Source organism: Cibotium barometz, chromosome 7 (genome assembly GCF_041138505.1).
Source record: "Cibotium barometz isolate CiBa-2024 chromosome 7, ASM4113850v1, whole genome shotgun sequence".
NCBI lineage: Eukaryota > Viridiplantae > Streptophyta > Polypodiopsida > Cyatheales > Cibotiaceae > Cibotium > Cibotium barometz.
The window spans coordinates 3,950,069-3,971,058 of NC_141052.1; the positions used below are offsets into that span (position 1 = coordinate 3,950,069).

The 20,990-nt window shown below is 45.4% G+C and overlaps 1 protein-coding gene across 4 annotated transcripts in view; it reads right to left on the minus strand.

The window, feature by feature from the left end:
• The window catches only part of LOC147636597 (protein CELLULOSE SYNTHASE INTERACTIVE 1-like), a 46,345-nt gene extending 25,452 nt beyond the window's left edge, over nucleotides 1-20,893 (minus strand). The window contains exons 1-5 of one of the 4 annotated variants that reach the window (XM_086800026.1): nucleotides 20,528-20,893; nucleotides 20,039-20,133; nucleotides 19,799-19,909; nucleotides 4,091-7,175; nucleotides 1,463-4,007 (exon numbers count right to left, since the gene is read on the minus strand). In XM_086800026.1, the coding sequence (XP_086656152.1) occupies nucleotides 1,463-4,007; nucleotides 4,091-7,175; nucleotides 19,799-19,872 (5,704 nt within the window). In that variant the 5' untranslated portion in view covers nucleotides 19,873-19,909; nucleotides 20,039-20,133; nucleotides 20,528-20,893. Of the gene's footprint in view, nucleotides 1-1,462; nucleotides 4,008-4,090; nucleotides 7,176-19,798; nucleotides 19,910-20,038; nucleotides 20,409-20,527 lie in introns of all 4 variants that reach the window. The other 3 variants (XM_086800029.1, XM_086800028.1, XM_086800027.1) reach the window with 3 other exon arrangements.
• Between the last annotated feature and the right edge of the window lie 97 nt (nucleotides 20,894-20,990).

Here is a 20,990-nt window from a genome sequence, read left to right on the forward strand (position 1 = left end):
TCTTTCGACACTCTTCAATGTAGTGCCCTAGCTTGTGGCAATAATTACACTTTCCTTTCTTTTTCTTGGTGTCACCATATGACGAGGCCACTTTGCTTTTGCCACTAGAGTAGAAGGCCTGGTTCCCTCTCCTAGCATCACCTCTGGATCTGGTCTTCCTTATCTGCACTTCATGTAGGAGTAATCCAACTAACTCCTCAAAGGTAATAGGATTGCCTCCTCCTCTCATAGAGAGATTCAGAGAAGTGTGAAAGCAATTGTTCCCTCTCTCTTTCCCCCCCCCCCCAAAAAAAAAGGAGAAAAGATCCTTCCATTAGTTACCAAAAATACAGCCAAATCGGCTAAGTATTAGGGGTGATCACAGCTCTCAAGCACTGGAAACCTTTCCTTTAGTGGAGGGTATTCACAGTAAAGGCATTTAAATGGTTGTAGACCATGCCTAGTGCCCAATGGAGTGATACGCAAGCCAGGAGGAGTCAAATCTTCCAACAATTTGGAGGCAGTCGTAACACATGTACACCCCATCAGAGACCTTTTTTCACGGCAGGCCCCAAAAGCCACCTACAAGAGTAAGGAAAGATGATGCCACCCGAGTGATATTTAGACGCCCCAGCCCAAAACTATGCATCCACCCACTAAGAGGCAAAGATAGGTAGCCAAGATCAAGAGTTGACATGCTACTACTTCACACCCCATCTTGGACCCAAAGGACTTTATTGCTAAGGCTCATGGCCAGAGGCTAGATGGTTATATCTGGGAGATGTATTGCTGTCATTTTCTAAATGAGGAGGTACTTTTGGCTGACACTCATGATCAGAGGATACATGAAGATACAGGCTTGAGTTTTTCTTTCTTTTTTTGACTACTTTAGCTGTCAACTTTTATTTAATGTTTTCATGTTATATGCAACTGTGCATATGCTATGTACATTGATGAACTACCATTGTCACATGGACACTTCTGGTCTTTTGTTAGACTTAAGTAAAATTTTATTTTCTCCTTACCTCTCTCTATCTTCTCACCTCTCTCTCTCCCTCTCTCTCTCTCTCTCTCTCTCTCTCTCTCTCTCTGTGAGAGAGAGAGAGAGAGAGAGAGAGAGGTCACCTTGGCCGCATTCAGGGTCTTCTGCTCTGGCAGATTTTCTTCCATGGTCAAGGGACATGTGATTGATCAGCTTAAAGCTTATCCATGGATTCGAGCATTACAGGCTACTCCTTTCTAGGATTCGAGATTCTTGATGGCAGAGGCTGCTTAGCCTCCTTCCTTTCTTGCATGTGACTTTGGACTTTGAGATGGCAGCCATGTGGCTCTTGTAGATAGCTGTACATAATAGATTCACATTTCCACGAAAAAAAAGAGAGGAGAGGTCACCTCTCCTCTCTCTGACCTCTCCTCTCTCTCTCTCTCTCTCTCTCTCTCTCTCTCTCTCAGTGTATAGTTAATGATCGAAACAAAACTTTACCTGTTAATGCTCTGATTATCTCACTGGTTGCATACTCTTGTATGGTGTGATTTGAAAACAGTAATTTGATCAAGGCTGCAGCTTGTCCAGCAGTTTCAGTATTACTTGAGTTGAGCAACTCTTGCAGCACCTGAACCCCACCAGCTTCAGCAACTGCCCGCTTATTAGACCTGCTATGCATTACAAGGTTTTGGAGGGCACATACTGCTATCATTTTCATTTCTTCTGAGGGTTGATCCTCCAATTGGCTGACTAAAGCACGACAAGCAGAGACCGCATCTGTTGTGCGGGCTAGCCCATCATGTTGAAAAAGATCACCTAATGCAAGAGCTGCCAAAATTCGAGCTGGCTGAGGCCTTGTTTGAGGATCAAGCAAGTACTGTGAAAGAGGAGAGATTGCAAGCTTTGCTCCTTGCATATCTCGCACCTTTAAATTATTGAACAAGGCCTCAATAAGCCGTGCTGCAGCTTCTTCACATTGATGACATCTCAAAAGCTCAAGAAGTGCTTCTACAGCACCAGCCTGAGCCATTTCTTCAGCACTCGAGGCATCATCTCTCTCTAAAACAAGCAAAGCATTGAGAGAAATGACCACTGTCGCCTCAGAAGTTGACTTCAGCAACCTCACAAGCACAGCAAGAGGCACTTGCAGGTAGTACTGTGAGCTAAATCGCAGGATGTTTGAAAGCACATAAGCAGCTGACTCCCACAAGGCATGGGGTGGCTGAGGGTTAGCTTGGACGATAACCTTTGAGAGCTCAATGATGCCACCAGCATCAGCCACAGCATTGGGCCAACTTTTGGAAGCTCTCTCCAAGGCCTTGATTGCTTTCTGCTGCAAACTCTGCACTCCAAGTCCAGTGATCCGCACGAGAGGAACAATGGCCTGCTGAGTAATAATATCTCGCTGGAATTGTTCTTGTACTAGGAGATGTGAGAGTAACTCAGCAGCAAGCTGTTGTACAGTCTGAGAAGAAGAATCAAGTAGTGGAACAAGAGGCTCTATAGCCTGATTTGGAGTCAAATTCAGATTCGTTAGGCCTTGAGGCTTTTCAAGAATGTTAACCAGCACCTGCATGGCGCTATGTTGTCCAGAAGAGCTGAGACCTGTTCGAGACAAAACCATAAAAAGTGGTTCCACAACATTAGTTGCTGCTGCACCTTTTGCTATGCTGCTGTTATTAGTCAAAATCCTAAGGAGTTCTGCCATCAAAGCACATAGACCATCAGGTGCAACCAGAATAATCTCAATTACACAATCTATGATTCCTGCTTTCACCATGTCTAATTTGCAAAGTGGTCTATCCTTCCCCAGTTTTGTGAGTGCACTGACTGCAGCCTCATGCAACGGGTAATTATCACCAAAAACCAGCCCAACAAGCAGGACTACAGCACCTTCTGCTGCAACTAGCTCAGCCTGTTGCTCATCATCTAGTAAGTTGTCTAGTGCAGATGCACTTGCTTGCTGCACTGCACTGGAATCTGCACTCAACAAAGTCACCAAAGGTGGAATGCAATTTGATGCCCCAGGCGTTGTCCGAACTCTGGCATTCCCAAACAGGACTCGACAAAGGGTGGCGGCATCTTCTTTCAACTCTAAAGAGCAATCAGATGAAAGAACTCGGCAAAGGACATCAATTGCATTGGCTCCAGCATCTGCAATGGCTAGTGCCTTCGGAGGATTCTCTGTAGACAAACTAATAAGTGCACCAATTGCAGCTCGTTGCTCCTTTTCGGAACCTGAATTCAGCATCTCCACCAGTGGAGGAATAGCTTGTTTCCCCGCGTCTCCAGCCCTGATATTCTCTGCAGTAAAAAGTCCATGCAAAGCCCTTGCTGCACTGTACCTTGAGCCTCTCGTTCCCAGGCGAAGCACTGCAACAAGCTGGTTTACAGCTCCAAGTGCAGATTCATGTCGTCTGAGCTCACCACTACTGAAGAGAATTCTAAGTAAGTCAGCTGTAGCCTCTTCAATGGCATCTTGAGGACCCAGTGAAAGATATTTAGTTAGAGCATCCAGAGCTCCAGCTTCTGCCATCGCTAGCTTGTTGGTGTTACTACCTTTTGCAAGTTGTGTCAGCAAACCAAGAGCCAGAGAAGGTGCACCAGGCCGATCTGGGATGGGCTTCAACAGATCAACCAGACTAGGTATGGCTTTTCGGGCGGTTGCACCAACTCTAATGTCATCAACTCTGAAAAGTCGTTCAAGAGCAACCTGGTCAGGATTTGGCACAAGTGAGAACTCTTCTGACAAAGCAACAAAGTTCGCTATGTCTGACTCCAGACTTCCAAGAAGAGGAATGAGGCCTCCTGGTACCCCCGAGTTTGCTACAGCAAGAAGGGTGCCTCGGCTTCCATTGCATACAAGGCTAGCAAGAGCCTGTGCAGCAAAGTACCGATCAATAGCTTCCTCTGACCTCAGAAAGAAGGCAAGAGATGAAATTAGTCGCATGGTTCCAGGTGACCGAGTAACATCCCGATGTTGGAAGAGGATAGCAAGAAGTAGCATGCTCACCCAAATGCTTCCATTATCCTCCAGATCTGCCTGTTCACAAATAAAGATCAATGTCAGGCCTCATATCAACTTGGATTATTATCAAAAAATGAATGAGGATTACTAGAATTCACCTGAGCTAAGTTGGAAACCACATTGGCCAGTTTCTCTGTGAGAAGCTCGATAGCACCAGCCTCCATTACTGCAACTTTCCTTTTGTCATCATGGGAAGCTATTATAGATAGCAGCCATAGAGCAGCTGTGCCTCCTAGCATTGCAGCAGGATCATGATCCAGAGGAATTTTGAAGTCATCAATTTGACTTTCATTACCTTTCTCCCCTCTCTTCACATGAAAGCCTTCTTCCATCTCGCTTGAGCTTTTATCTGACTGATATTCTAATGCCTTGACACCAAGCATGTCAGTAAGCGACCGAATCAGAAGATAGAAAGATCCTGAGTTATCTAACCCTTCCATGGCTTGCTGCCTGTGTTCCTTAAATGCACAAATCAAAAGAGCAGTCCCTCCAACCTTCACTTCTACCCTTGTGGAATTGATCACATGCTCAGCAAGGGCAGCAATGCACCTTGATGTACCTGCAATTAGGTCACCTAAAACAATCGGCTGATCTCGACAGAGCCTGGAAAGAACTTCTATTGCCTTCTCCTGCATTAATGGTCTTCCTACAGCAACACAAGTAACAAGAGGGGCTAAACTGTAAGGAGCTTCTGCTAAGACTGACCAAGGAGGCTTGCTGCAAGTTCCTGCACACCTAGCCCTAGCCAAAGCTGCAAGAGCCTCTAAAGCTTCTGATTTTGCACACTCTTCAAGATTGGTGGCTGCCAAGTGCGCTACAAGTGCAACCACAGAGTCACAGTTCTGGATGCTCTCAGACAGCATATCATCTACAGAACGAAGCCTTAGAAGCAGTGCTAAAGCACCTGCAGCATACTCCTTTCCTTCATGTGTGCCTTCACGCAGTACCCTAGTCAAGGGCATGATCATGTCCTCAGCAGGAACCTCTTCAGATATGTTTGTGTCAACCAAAAGGTTAGCCAATGCAGTAGCTGCCATCTCTGCAGCTGCTATGTCAGATGATTTTGCCAATGAGATCAATGGTGATACAGAATCCTTTGCAAGACGAGAAATTTCTTGATTCTTGTCTATGGACAGAAAAATAGCAGCAAGAGCCCTTGCAGCTTGCATGGCAATACATTCAGGTTCCACCCGTAACAACCTAATAAGTATCTCAAGACCATCCACAATGAGAGGGCTTTCTCGGAGGTCCTTCCTTGCACCAAAGACCTTGGCAAGAACTGAGGCAGCATGTTCTTTGGTCTCTTCGTTTGATGAGTTTAGCAATCGTAACACTACCTGTAGTGCATCATTAGCAGCGGCTCCTTCTTTCAAGATATCGTCTTGAGATGCAACACAAAGCAGGCACCCCAACACATTCAATACATGAACTTTTGACTGTGGATGATCCCCTAGAAGTAGAGCAGCCAGTTGACTAATCGTGCTAGCATCCGAATTCCTTACCAACTGCGTCAAAGCCTTCGCAGCAATTTCCTGCCCCTTCAAGCTAGCAATCTTCAACAGCCATAAAAGAGCTGGAACAGCCTCTGCAGTCTCAACACAAGCTCGAATGTCTTCACTATGAGTACAAAGATTACCCAGTATAAGGGCAGCGTCTTCCTTTGCTCTCACAGAACCCGTCTCTAGTAGCTGTACCAGTGGAGGTATACCACCTGCAGCTGTGATAGCCCACTTGCAAGCGTCGACTTCCTCTGTGAGGGTCGAAAGTAGAGCCACAGCATATTCTTGTTGTTGCTCTGAAGACAAACCTAATAAGGATATGAGGAGCTGAACACCATCCCGCCCTCGAAGAGATTGCCAAAGGTTCATGTCACCAGTGCACAGGTTTCTAAGGGATTTCATCAGGTCTTCTTGCACATCAGTATTGGCCATGGTTACCAAACCAACCAGCATCTTCTTACCTTCTGCATGGTTCAAGCCTTTCTGCAAAATAGGATTTCCATAAAGACTAGCAAGAGCTTCAATGGTACGTTCCTGAACCAACTGTGGGACTTGAGATTTCAACTGTTTCACAAGAACCCGTTCAACCATTTCCGCATCTACCACATCAGCCGTCTTCTCACTGTCATCAAAAACCATAAGCGCATAGGCAAGTGCACCAATTATGTCAGCCATTTGAGTATCTGGATTGCTGGACTTGATATTTTCTGCAATGCTTACAATCACTGTACACATGCCATTGAAAATGTTGGCTAGGGCACCCATAGCATTCTCCTGCAAAGCTTGAGCAAACCTACCCTGCATAAATTCCTTTGAAGGGGCCACTACAGCACTCATTAAGATAGATATTGCACCAGCTTCTGACAGTGTATGCCTGGCTTCCTTGGAAGTCAATGAAAGTGCCCTTAGTGCACCAGCTGCTTCAGCTCGAACTGACAAATCATTACCAGTGCCTACAAGTCTGAGAAGTGGCTCCACAGCTCCAATACTAAGAACCTGCTTACTGCTTGATTGAGAAGCCATCATGAGACTTGCAAGAAGAGAAGATGCATTCGCCTGCGCAGTTGAGCTTCCATGATGCAGCAGTCTGACAAGAATCTGAATACCACCCGCAGCTAGAGTTGCAGGCCAGAAGCCTTCAGTGTTGCTGCAGAGATTTTGTAATGCTCCTGTTATGAGGCCCTCAACAGACCAGTCTAGCTTTTGTTTGGGTTGCAGCTGTTCCCACAATTTTGGAACAACACCTTCTGTGGCAAAGATTTTACACCCTACGTGATCTGTAACCCCTCCCTGCGAAACTGCATAAACTGTCTGAGCTGCTGCAAGTTGAGCATCTGGAGAGCTAGTTTTCAAAAGCGCAAGCAACGGTGGAATGCATCCGCCGAGGAGCACTTTGACTCTCAACTCCTCCTCCTGGCATAATGCCCCTAACATAGCTGCGGCATTCATCTTTGCAGCCAGTGTTCCTGACCTTACTAATGCTACCAGTAAGGGTATAGCTTGCGAGTGAGTTCCGATGGCAGTCCTAGCTTCCTTCCTGGTTTCAGTGAGCTCAAGGAGTTTCCTGGAGATATGCTCCTTTTCATTTGGAGTTGAGATATTTGTGCGCAACTGCTCAATGCTATGAGCAACATTTGCAAATATTCCATCTGGATCATCCATACCTTGGGTAGCATTCCAATCCCTGAGGGCAAAACCAGATGTAGAGTTAGAAAAGAGAGCAAAGAAATAATCTCTCTCTCTCTTGAAATGGTGTTTTATATTATATGTAAAAATGTACATCAGCCACATGGCTCACACAGAACCTATGGCCCCAAAAAAAAACCCCACAAAAGATCCTCTAAAGGATCATGACCATGCAAACCTGTACACTAATAAGAAAGCCTCCTAGCCAAATAAGCATCCCAAATAAAAGCATCAAAGATGAGCCAGCCGAGCCGCCATAGACCATAACGAAATAACATCCGCATTCAGTAGCTGAGCTCAGAGAAGAGAAGAAAACTGCCAAAGCAGCAAACCGCAGATACGTAGAATGTGCCCATGTATTCCAAACAAGGAATCAAAGATGAACCCATTCCGTGTAGTCCAAATATGCCAAAGTCCTGTCTATCTAAGGAAATGGAATATCACAAGGTGACTGTCCGAAGTAATGCCTTGAGGACGAATCCCAAATATCCACTGATGAGCCGAAACAGTAGACCTCTCTACTGCCTCCCAAACGCGAGAGACAAAAGACCAAATCTGACGGGCCACTGGACAACTCATGAACAGATGCATAACTGTTTCAGTGCATGTCGTGCAGAAGAAGCAAGAGGCCAATGTAATTTTACGACGGCTGAGCTGATCCCGTGTAGGTAACCCTCCCACCAACATCCTCCAAATAAAAACCTTACCTTAGTAAGGGAGTTTAGACTGCCAACCACGCATAAGAGTTTTCTGCCACCATGATTTAGACTTGTGCAATCCCCACACCTTATTGGCCTTGGCTGAAACCCAATCTTTCTTTGATACGAGCTTATGATAGCCTGGTTAGCTGAAAGTGATATCAAGTCACCAGATTTACGTAGTGCCCAATCAAGCCAAGGCTGATCTGCAGATGGCCGAGGCAATGGAGTAAAAGGCTCAACTGCATGAACAGTGTCAAATGCCTTAGCAATATCCACCTGCAATATAAGCACATCTTGATGTGAATACTTAGCATATTCAATTGCAATCAAGGCATTGGATATGTTGTCATGGATTTGTCTTCGCGGCACAAACCCATACTGATGAGGATGAAGTCCCGCATCCAGTATCCTGTGAAGCCTATGCACAATCATTTTGGTAATGAGTTTGTAAACTACAGGCATCAAAGTAATAGGCCTCCAATCTGACATATGGTCACACACATGTTTTTTGGGCACAAGTTTGACTATGTCATGCTTCCAAGAGTGCGGCAACTGATTTTCTTGCCAGGCAACATTGATCATTTGCAAGAGGACTTCTTTCAAATCATCCCAAAAAGAAATATAAAATTCCACCGTAAGGCCATCCCAGCCAGGGGACTTGTATTTGCTGAGGTGGAACAATGCATTATCAAGTTCTGTGTCAGTAAAAGGTCTCTCCAAGGTAAGAGCTTCATCCATTTCCACTATTCCAGAAACATATTGGAGAAATTCAGTCCTAGCCTCAGTCATTTGATTTGATGGGGAACTAGGAGCGGAGAATAATTTCTGGAAATAATTTTGGCATTCATCTTGGAGATCAGAGAAAGAGTGCGTCCAAGAGCCATCTAGCTTCCTTACCCTTAGGCATGAGTTTTTCTTTCGAGTAGCATGCAAGCCCTGAAAAAAGGCTTTTGATGAGCAGCCCTTATCCATGAGGGGCTTCATTCTTGCCCGAATCTGCCATTTGTGCAATTTCCTCTGATCATTAACAGTCAATTTAAACTGAGCATGTGAAAGGGAATCCTTTTCTGAATCAGAGAGAGGCCTTAACTGAGAAAATTCAGTCAATTGTTGTGCTGTCCTTTTTGCCCATTTAACCTTATTCCTCCATTCAGTCATATGCCAGTTGCCATACTCCCTAATGACATTCTGCATACGAGAGACAAAGCTGTCCCAAGCATAATTCATGTCCTCCTATGCATGCAAAGGCAAGGGATGAATTGCAAGTCTAATCATTTGCTGGAAATAGTGATGTCGGAAATAAGCCTGATTAACATGCAATAATCTACTGGAGAGGGGTGGCAAATCATCAACAGGCATGCCAAGCTGCAAATTCATCCACAATGGGGCATGATCTGACAAGCCCAATGAGAAATCTATAAGGAGATGAGGGCTAAAATCTGCAAATTGTTGAGGGTAAAACAAATACCATCTGTCAACCCTTGCCCAGTATGTAGTAAGTGCATTATGATGAAAAGTATATCCAGGCACTGACCCTTGGAGAAGCACCCATAAATCTTCAGCCTGCACAGAAATAAGCATGCTGTCCCATTTCTGCCTTTCCAATGATAGCATATGAGATCTTGAAGTGGTGTTATCTCTTGGCAGAGGGGAATTATTAAAATCTCCACAGATGAATGCATTGGATCTCCATGGATATCTGCATAAAGAATCCCATTATGAAGCCCTCATGGCAGAGGTCTGGGAAGCATAGACTGATGCAAACTCAAGAATATCACCATTGACATTACATTGTATGACCATCCATCTGCCACTGCTGTCATTGAAGGCTAACTGAGGCTCCAGCTCATGTCTAACCAATATGCATACACCTAAGTAGGTAGTGGTACCAGCATAATATATATCATAACCGCCAAAATAAACATGATGACCAACCATGGAGTGTTGATTATGCTCTTGCAAACAAACAATATCTGGCTGCATTTTATGTACATAATTCCATAAAAGCCTCCACTTTGAGACATTGCAAAGGCTCTGTACATTGTAGGTAAAGCACTTAAGTGTTTGAGGCATGAAAGAGGTATATACAGCAAAGTATCAGATATAAAAACAAGACATCAGAGAGGCAACGCCTCTGCCTGCATGGGCTGCATTCCATCATGACCCATGAAAGACATAGCATTATCCCCTTCTGCTGAATCACATATGGGGATGCCCTTCTTCAAAACCCCCACCCAATTTTGAAGGACAGGAGCTGAAGTAGAAGCCTGTCCTGGTAAGGGAGAAGAAGCATCCCATTGACGAGATTGAAGGGGGCGTTGCTTCAATACAACCACCTTCTTAGGTTGTTGAAAACCATCCTGATCAATCCCCGCAGATTTCTTCATCTTCTCTTTTCCTTTATCTTTTCCTTTTCCAGCAAGTGACTGCACCTGATTGATTGGTTTGGCATTCTTTGCTCCATTTCTATTTGCTGTCTTAGCTGCAAATTCTCATTCTTTTCCTGTGTCTGGGGCGGCAAGGCATTGGGAGGGGGCTGATGCAGAACCATTGGGCATTCAGAGGCTAGATGCCCAAACTTGTGGCAGGCAAAACAAGCTCCTGCAAACACACCCCACTTCAATTCAAAATACTTTTTTCCCAATTGCACTCCCTCAACTTCCACTGCAATAGAAGGAGGGGTAGGTGTATCAGTGTCCCAGAGAATGCAGAACCTGTTACGGTTTCCCATGGAGCGTGGAGGACAAATGACCTGTCCCAAAGAAGCAGCCAGGCCCGGCAACTCTTCACGCATATAGTCCGGGAAGTTAACAACCTCAACCCATACAGGACAATGATGTCGTATAAGACTTTGATAATCCTTGTTTGGGGACCAGGGCATAGCATGTACCATCTGCTTCCCGTAAAACAGGGGAGAGAATTCAAGAAGCCTCTGCTTGCACGAAGCATCTGATAAATGCACCTCATAAAAACCTCTGGAAGCAAAATACACTCTCTCTACAAAGCATCCTCCAAGGATGGACTTAATCCACTGCGCGACATCACTGGCCGCTGGGATTCTTCCTGGAAAGAAAATTATAGCTGCAGTTTGAGACAACTTCCTGAGAGGATTCACGAGGGACGGCAATTTCAATTTGTACGTGACCTCTAGAACCGGTTTGCCCCATTCCTGTCATGACTGCTGAAAGTCATCCTTAAGGGTGTCAAAGACGTACTGAGCTTCCATAGTAAGTTCATCATCTTGTGATGCAAGCTCTGATAGGCGGCGCTTAGCATCTGTAGGTCTTTCTTTTCGAGCATATGTACAAAAATCCAAACCTGAAGCCATGATTGAAATACGACTCTCTCTCTCTCTCTCTCTCTCTCTCTCTCTCTCTCTCTCACACACACACACACAGTTGCACCTAGAAGGAACAAAAGAAAGAAATATTGAACAACAGGAGAGGGAGCAGGGGACAGGCGGCTGACACGCAAGGCTGCAGAGGTAGCATCTGGCGGTGGCGGGAGGCAGGACAGTCAACACTGAAGAAACAGCAGACGAGAGGACGACCAGCGTTACAGGAGGACAGGAGGCCGGCACTGCAGAAACACCACAGGGGAGCAAGCAGCGGGCGGTGCTGCACAGGCAGGCCACAGAAGCGAGCGGCACAGGCAGATCTCTCACACACACACACACTCTCTCTCTCTCTCTCTCTCACACACACGCACACCACTCTCTCACACACACTACTCATAGATCTCATATGATCCCTTCTGAAAAGCGATCATGGGAGGAGTTACTTACCACGACACATGCACAAGATTTATGGACAGCCATGCACACTGGAATAGTGGGCTACACCTATCATCATAATGCCTTTACTAACGACTGGGCTCGCTTGGATAGATGGTATTTACTGCATGCTCAACAATATACAGATTTCAGTCTTCATATTGAGGTTGATCACTCTCTTGGTCTCTCTGACCATGCTTATGGCTGAATATTCAGTTTGGTCAGCCCTGGGATGACATGCCTTTACATTCCATTCGGATGAAACATATCAATAAAGGATACCTACAGCATGCACAATTTCAACAATTGATCCGATATGCCATAATTCCTCTTGCAGCCCATGTCCATTATGACTGTAATTTTGCATGGCAACGCCTTGTGGACAGGCTTCAGCATGCTATTCATGAATATGGGAGTAATTTCATGCCTGACTGGAGAGCTAAAGTTCAGCATGCCAAAGCAGTAGTTCAGTCCTTGACTGCACATTCCCAATTGCAGCCCCTCTCCTCTCAACAAATGGACACTCTCTCTCAGTCAACAGCTCTCTTGCAAGCTAATGACCGACGGAAATCGGCCAAGTGGCAGGTTCGGGCAAGGATGACTCAATTCATGGATAAAGGCTGCTCTTCAAAATCCTTCTTTCAAGGGTTACATGCTTCCAGGAGGAAGACCTCTTGCCTCAGAGTCCATAAACTGGATGGTGAATGGACTCGGTCTTTCTCAGAGCTCCAACATGAATGCTTTTCTTATTTTCAGAAACTGTTTGCACCCCCTGCTACCACTTCTTTGCACGAATTACAAGCTCGGGATACTCTTTTACAGCATGTTCTTCCCATTCTCAACCCACAGGAAGCTCTCAAACTTGATATGCCTTTCACTGATGTGGAGCTTGATAATGCCTTGTCCCATCTCAGCACTGGTAAGGCACCAGGGTATGATGGCCTCACGGTGGAATTTTTCTTACACTTTTGGGAAGACCTTAAAGGTGTTATCCTGCAAATGATTAACGAGGCTTGGCATACAGGAGTACTCCCCCAATCATGGAAGCATGGCATAGTTAAACTCATCCCCAAGCGGAATTTGTGTGAGCATCTCATGGATTGGAGGCCCATCACATTAATGCCTGTTGTTTACAAACTCTTTGCTAAAATGCTGGTGCACCGTCTTCACAAAGTGCTTTATGAGGGTCTGCATCCCTTGCAACATGGCTTTGTTCCTAGGCGGCAGATCCATGATAATATTGGCAATGCTCTCATGGCTATTGAATATGCAAAATATTCTGACCTAGATGTTTTTATTATGCAAGTGGACTTTGCTAAAGCTTTTGACACGGTCAACTGGGATTTTATCTCACAGACAATGGCTCAGATGGGATTCGGGCCAAAAATGACTAATGTCATCTACTACTTGTATGCTGACTCTACAGCCCAATGCATCCTTGGCAATCATCTTTCTCAATCTTGGTCCTTGGGTCGTTCGGTCAGAAAAGGGTGTCCACTCAATGCCCTCTTATATGCAAAGCACCAACTTTGCAAACTCAAAGTATACTTAGCTTTTCTTTGCCAGGTTGGTCATGAAGCCAAAAGAAATATCTCCTAACTATATCCTTAAGAAATCCCGAGATATATCTCCATATAGCTTGCTTGTAAGCTTGATAATATAATCCACAATATCCATATGGAAAGAGTGCTAAACGTGTGCACATAAAGCCAACTCCATACTTCCAAGATAAATTTTGTGAATTCATAAATCCTTAGATCAACAAGCTGTCTACTGCTCATGCTCATGCTCATGCTCATGCTCTTGCTTCATAAGCTATGTGTCATGTGCATCATAGATGCCATGGACATTCTCAGGGCTAGATCCAGAAAAGGCAACCAGATAAAGAGTATGAACCCAGTAGAAGAACCAGGATGACAGAGCACAGAGCACTGATGGCAGTGTAAACTGGAGCAGGACTTGGAGCAAGGATTGAGAAGGACCAAAAGGATGCTCACGGAACCAGGCGGCTGAAACGCATCATAAGATGGTAAAAGCATCAGTCGGCTACAGGCGCTAGAGTGTGTGGACTGCAGTCCAGTCGGGCAGCAGCATGCGCCTCATTAGCCAGGAGTAGATCTGGTCGGATTTACTAAAAAGAGCATTAAAGGAAATTCTGAACTGGCCGACCAGCAGTCGGCCAGCTCCTACATTGTCCAAGACCCATATAAAAGGGCTCAAGTGCTTATCATTTATCTCATTCAAACCCACTAGGGGTTGGGATCACTAGAGGTCCCATAGGGGACAGATTTTGGGTGTTTTACCACCTTTTCAGGAAGGTGGCCAAGGGCAGCAGATATGTACCTTTTTGTACCATAGTATATACTGAAATTCCAGCACTTCACTCTCTCTCTCTCTCTACTCTCTCTCTACCTGCGTTTTTGCATCAGATGGTGCTTTTTTGCATCAGAAGGTTTCCAAGAGTGTTTAGGGCTGAAAGAAGACTACCCAGAGCTTCCGCGTGTTACATTGGTATCAGAGCATCAGGCTCAGCCAAGCTAAACACTGATTCAGTCCCATATGATGGTGTACAGGTCCAAGGTACAGGAAAGTACACGGATTCGAAGCCCAAGGCGGGAACACAGATCGGGAAGAACTCCCAGGAGGTTTGTTGGTGGTGTTCCACAGTGCCAGATGGGGATGGCAGTTCCGTGAGCCAGATAGGTTCTCAGGTAACGGTCCCAAGGGAGGTTGATCCTCCAAGGGTGATGTGAGAGTGCCAGACTCAGTTCCAGGAATGAAGACCAAGACGGTGTTCAGAGTCAGGGCAGGAATGGATTGTGGACTAGAGGAAGACCAGATGCATAGATCTTCATCAGAGACAGAGTGGTTTGGAGAACAGACAGGATTTTCAGAGAAAAAGGGTTGCCAGGAATGGATGATGACAGAGGGACTTCGGGACAGGATTGGGATGATGACAGTCATCCAAGAGCAGGTTGGATTCCCGTCATCAAGTTTAGAAGAGGGGGATGTCATGTGCATCATAGATGCCATGGACATTCTCAGGGCTAGATCTAGAAAAGGCAACCAGATAAAGAGTATGAACCCAGTAGAAGAACCAAGATGACAGAGCACACAGCACAGAGCACTGATGGCAGTGTACACTGGAGCAAGACTTGGAGCAAGGATTGAGAAGGACCAAAAGGATGCTCACAGAACCAGGCGGCTGAAACGCATCATAAGATGGTAAAAGCATCAGTCGGCTGCAGGCGCTAGAGTGTGTGGACTGCAGTCCAGTCGGGCAGCAGCATGCGCCTCATTAGCCAGGAGTAGATCTGGTCGGATTTACTAAAAAGAGCATTAAAGGAAATTCTGAACTGGCCGACCAGCAGTCGGCCAGCTCCTACATTGTCCAAGACCCATATAAAAGGGCTCAAGTGCTTATCATTTATCTCATTCAAACCCACTAGGGGTTGGGATCACTAGAGGTCCCATAGGGGACAGATTTTGGGTGTTTTACCACCTTTTCAGGAAGGCAGCGAAGGGCTGTAGATATGTACCTTTTTGTACCATAGTATATACTGAAATTCCAGCACTTCACTCTCTATCTCTCTACTCTCTCTCTACCTGCGTTTTTGCATCAGATGGTGCTTTTTTGCATCAGAAGGTTTCCAAGAGTGTTTAGGGCTGAAAGAAGACTACCCAGAGCTTCCGCGTGTTACACTATGAAGCGGCTGGCCATGCTTAATAGCAATGATGGTAAGTGTAGTCCCCACTTGAGATCTTTTCTCTTCCTTATTGATAGAAGGAAGCCTCCGCTTCCAAGAAAGTCTATGCTCTGATACCAATGTAACTCGCGACGGCAGTGCCCGGGGGAATAGGGCCTTTGACACACTTGTTGATACCATCAATGCATATTAAAACATTTAAACATGGCCACAACCTTAACACATATCCATCATCACTTTGCATAAAACATAAAGCTGGACAAAACATCCACAAATGCTGAAAATGGAGCTTGCACATGTGACACCACATAGAGGTCGGAATGGGCCAACCCCCCCGCCCCCCCCCCTTGGAGTATTTTATTACCCAAGGAGAATAATATCATGTACAAGCTTTGAGTGCCTTACTCTCCCCATGGGAGATACCGGATTATCCATAGACAAATGCCATAACACAGCCCAACACGAGGCTACCAAGCCGAAACACAGGCTGTAGAAATGCCGAGCCAACAATATAATCCATATACCTCCGTGTGGGTACTAATTCTTTCCCAAAAAACACGGGTCTTCATGCAATAGAGCTAGTACAGTAAGTACAACTCTCCATTCAATCGGTACAGCAGGTACAATGGCTGGTACAGTAGGTACACTGGCTAGTATAGCGGGTACAGTGGCTGGTCTAGCCGATACGGTGGCTGGTACAGCAAGTATAGCAAGTACAACAAGTACAAGGACTGGTACAGCCAGTACAATGGCTGGTACAACAGGTACAAAGGCTGATACATGGCTAGAAATCATAATAAATGATTAAATACCCTTGCCTTCAATATTTCTTCGCGATGGAAGCCTCCAAAACAGTCCCCAACAGACGGTATTCTTCATGGGCAGCCTTCAAGAGAGAGAGAAAGAGAGTAGCCATCACTAGGGCAGCCTTCAACGGTGGTAGAGGCTAGTGTGCAGCAAGAGAGCCTCTATTAATGAAGAGAGAGGGCTCCAATTTATAGATTTGGGCCTCCCATGAGCTAAAATGGCAAGAGAAGGCTACAATGACAAGTGGAGAGCCACACAATAGCTGAAGTGACAAGTGTGAGGCCACTTGTCTCACTTTCATCCACTTTCTAACAAGTGTCAGGCCACTTGTCTCACTTTGGTCCACTTTCTTGCCACATGTCCCAATCTAAGAGATGGGTCCTTCCATAAACTTTATCTCTAAAAATATCCCAACTGGTAGACATTCTGTCATAGAGGCACTTTACCAACTCTTGGTATCTGCTCAATTCCAGATGTAATGACACGAACAGAATTTCCATCGGAGTCGGGCCAAAAATAGCAACTCTCCTAAATTTTAGGAGTGTGGTCCTTTGTATTCTAGGATAATCCCCCATTCCCAAAGCTTGTACTTTCCAAATATTTAGACATCCTGGAGTCCACAAGACCCCTTTCATACTGGGAAATGTCCACGCTGGTGACAGACACCTCCTAAGCCTCCATCACCAACTTCTTCTCCCATCTTTGGATAGTGAGGACTAAGGACCAAGGCTCAGCCTGCTCCCATCTGGGCCCCTCCATCTCCACCGCTCAAGGGGTGACTAGAGAGCAAGCTTGACTTATCCTTAGAGCCAGACGCCCCCACCCCCGACCCCGGAAAGGGCGACCTTCCACCCACTAGTTGCAGATCCATGAACTCCTCAAACAACATGGAGTTTTGATCGTGTTGCGGCTCTACGGGGGATTCTAGAGGAGGAGGGTATCACTGTGTGACCACACGTTGGCATCATATAGCACCACATGGCTGTGAAAGTATGCACAGGCGAAAGCAATCATAAGAGAGAAACTAGAGAGAGTCAAAGAGGAGGAGAGAGTAGACAATGATGGAGTCTATTATCATATCATGAGATTACAAGGGGTTGTAGCAGCCAGCAAATGGGCATTGGAACATATGCACTAGGATTGGATTATTACAACAAGGGGAAGGAGGCCTTTATATAGGCAAGGGAGAGTTGGCCAACCGGTCATAAATCAGCCATGACCATAAGAAAATACCCATGCCTCAATATAAGCGCCAGTTCTCACACATGAGATGTACATAAAATTCTAACACCCCCTCTGCAGCTCATAGTGTGCAAAAAATCGAAAGAAGAAAACTGATGAAGAAATGCAACCATGGACACATCAATACCGGCCGGATACTAAATACACCGTGGAAGATGCACCTACCTACCTGTCTCTTCAAAACACAATGCCACCCTAACAGCAAAGAAATCTACTTGGCTCCGAATTCCCACACCAGTGTGCAGTGAACTCCATTCACCCCAATAGTGGACTCTTAGCACATCACGTCCTAGAAAACCTTGAATCAATGAACTTGAAACACATCCAATCCATAGCTTTTACTAAACCAAGCAATGAATCTGGAAAACAACCGATCCATAGCTATCAAAATTGACCTTCACCTGCCAGATTTTTCATGCTTGGAACTCCAACTCACAGTTCCCATGCATCAGAATTGAGGAGGTGCTGACACCCCCCTCTCTCGCCCACAAGCCTCCTCTGGCTGGAAGCACACGGGGGGGAACTCTCTGCATAACTAGAGAAGAGCACCATCCTAGTCCTCCTGAGCCGGAAGTGCCCTGGGAGCCCTAGATGAGTCACTAGAAGCATCTGAATCACTATCCTATGTCCTGTCTTTGCCCTTACCGTGATGCCTTGCAGATGATGCATGGGCAGGAGCACCGCAAGATGAAAAACGCTGATGAGAAGAGGGTGCAGGAGAATAAATCGCAGCCACTGATGAAAAAATGCAGCAGCACTTCTTGCTCCAAGGAAAAACGTAGATGAGGGAGGGAAAGGGTCACCAAGAGGTGGAGAACCAGAACCTAGACATCTGATACCATGTGGAAGTATGCACACACGGAAGCGATCATAAGAGAAAGTAGAGAGAGGTAGAGAGAGGGAGAGAGTAGGCAATGATCAAGTTCTATTATGATAGTATGAGATTACAAGGGGTTGAAACAGCCAGCAAATGGGCGTTGGAACACATGCACTGGGATTGGATTATTACAAGGGGAAGGAGGCCTTTATATAGGCAAGGGAGAGTTGGCCGACCAGCTCCATGGACCTGGCCGACTGGTCATAAATCAGCCACGACCACAAGAAAATACCGACGCCTCAATATAAGTGCCTGTTCCCACACACGAGATGTGCATAAAATTCTAACAATGGCTACCCTAGCTTATGTAGATTTCACAGAGTTATTTCCTTTCCATGGTTCATTATTCATCCTAGATACTTTGTACTAGATTTGGTCTCATAGACACTTGGTTATTTGTAGACACTCTCTCTCTCTCTCTCTCTCTCTCAAACAAGACCTCCTTTGTCACCCAAGCCAGCCAAGCAATTGAAACCCCAGCTCAGCCGTCTTTCACCCTTATATTTAAGTCCACCAAACAACGCAGGGCCTGCCAGGACTACCGAATGATCTATAGTAACTCTAAAGAATATAAACTTTTGACTAATTGTTGGGTCTGCCTACTCACGGATTTGGAAATTTTCACACAAGCGGCTCTCAATTCATTGAGAACGACAAACACAGAAGGAAACAGTTTTAATGTTGCTTTGTGAATTTAAATACATGCTTAGTTCTAAGTCTAGACCTTGATTGATCTTTGGTAGAAAGTGAATCTTTGCTGCCACTTTCCTGGCCTCTATAAAGCATGCTTAGGGAACCTTGCTCCTGCGGATGCTACATCAATCCAGGGCACTCTCAAACCGTTCTTGTCTACAGCTATTGGGCAGCACATGAGATCCACTATTCGGAGTAACTTGGGCCCAAAGAGCAGCCAGCATTGTGTTAACCTTCTAACCATGGGATTGAGCACTTTATGCAGTTGCTGAAATAAGCCACAATCAGTCCGTCAGGGCTCTAGCTTGCGTGGTTATAACTTATCACCACCCCCATCGAGCTGACTCCAGGGGCACAGTACCCGCACATGTACATGAGTATATGTGTGTGTTTCTCACACAAAAAAATGTAAGCCATGGTTATCATAACTGGCCAACATCTCAAATGCTATACTTGAGCAAGCTTGAGAAGCCAAGGCATACACACATGCGGTCATGGACAAGCTCAAATACATGTGGTAGAAGGGGGGGAGGCACTCTAAGGCTGGTTACACTACAACAGTGCACCTGCCAATCAACAGCTGCCCAAATCAAGGATGGACAAGCAATCTTGCACGTTCAACTCCCCTCCCAGCCATAGCATGGGCAAGCAATCTTGCCCATTCAATTCCCCTCCCAACCATAGCATGGCCAAAAAAATATCACCTTTGGCTGGGAGTAAAACCAGCCTAAAACAGTGGAAAACCTGGCAGAATGTGTCTTGTGATAAGCTAAAACTCGAGGAAGCCTTGTACAAAGATGTAGAATAGTTTTAAAAACATACCTCGTTCGTACTGCCACAGTAGAGCGGGGGGTTGGAGGCTCGGTGTTTGGAGACTTTGCACTTGAAGCCTGCATTTTTCACTGCAGATGGTCTTGCCCCCACCAGTTAAATCTGCAAGCAGATCTTGAAAGATTGTTTAAGAGCACTACTCCACGCATGTACACGCACGTGCACACACATAAAACAAACAAACCCCTGAACACCCTGTTTCATGTACGGCATGTGCAGATTATTTGTTACCTCTTGATGTGTGGCACTGCTTGCAGTTACATGAGCCCCTCCTCGTATGAAATCTCACTATGCATGTTTTGAAATAAATCTTGCCAATTGCAACTCTACAGGGGCATCCGTGATCAGAATAATGCACAGTTCAACACCATTCACCAAAAAAACAAATGCAACAGACAAATCATACAAGAACGCAGATACCACTTTTTTAGGGTTAGCAATGCACATAAAGTATCAGAACACATGTAGCTAGTACTTAGCAATACATACTTAGATTGCAACAAATGGAGCTAGGGCTAGCGATAAGGATTAATGTCTGATTATACGCAATTAATGATGCTGATTAGGAACAGATTATTGACCTTGGGGTCAGCGAAGCAGTCTAGCCAACAACAGCAGGAAATAGTTCATTTACGTGAGTAAAATCACCTAGGGTAAGCAATGCATATTAAAATGGAGACTAATGGAGCTGAGGTTAGCAATGCAGATTAAGATCGGAACCTTTTGAGCTAGGGTTTCGCCGTCGAGATTCAAAAGAGTTAGTAAGGCCGATTAAGATGGAAAGATCGCGCATTTTATGGAGCGCTTAATTAGAGGCTTTGAAGATAATGGAGAGATGAGTCTGCTTTTTCTGCTTTTCTGGATATTGCTCGGAACAGCATAGCTTGATCCCGCGCAGACACTGGGCAAGCGCAACGGATCTATAGAGAGAGAGAGAGAGAGAGGAGCTCAAGCGAAGCTTGTAAATGAATGATCCAAAAGCTGCAAGCTATGGAGAGGAGAGAGCGTGTGTGAGAAAGAGAGAAACAGAGAGAGCTGGGGAGATGGGATCTCTGAAAATGCTAGTTGTTTTTTATATAAGTTAATGTTTACTTTACACTACTGTGTCTATTAAAATAATTGATGTTTTCGTTTGCATTGGTATTGTTAGGTGAGTTGTCCCCCTCTCTCTCTCTCTCTCTCC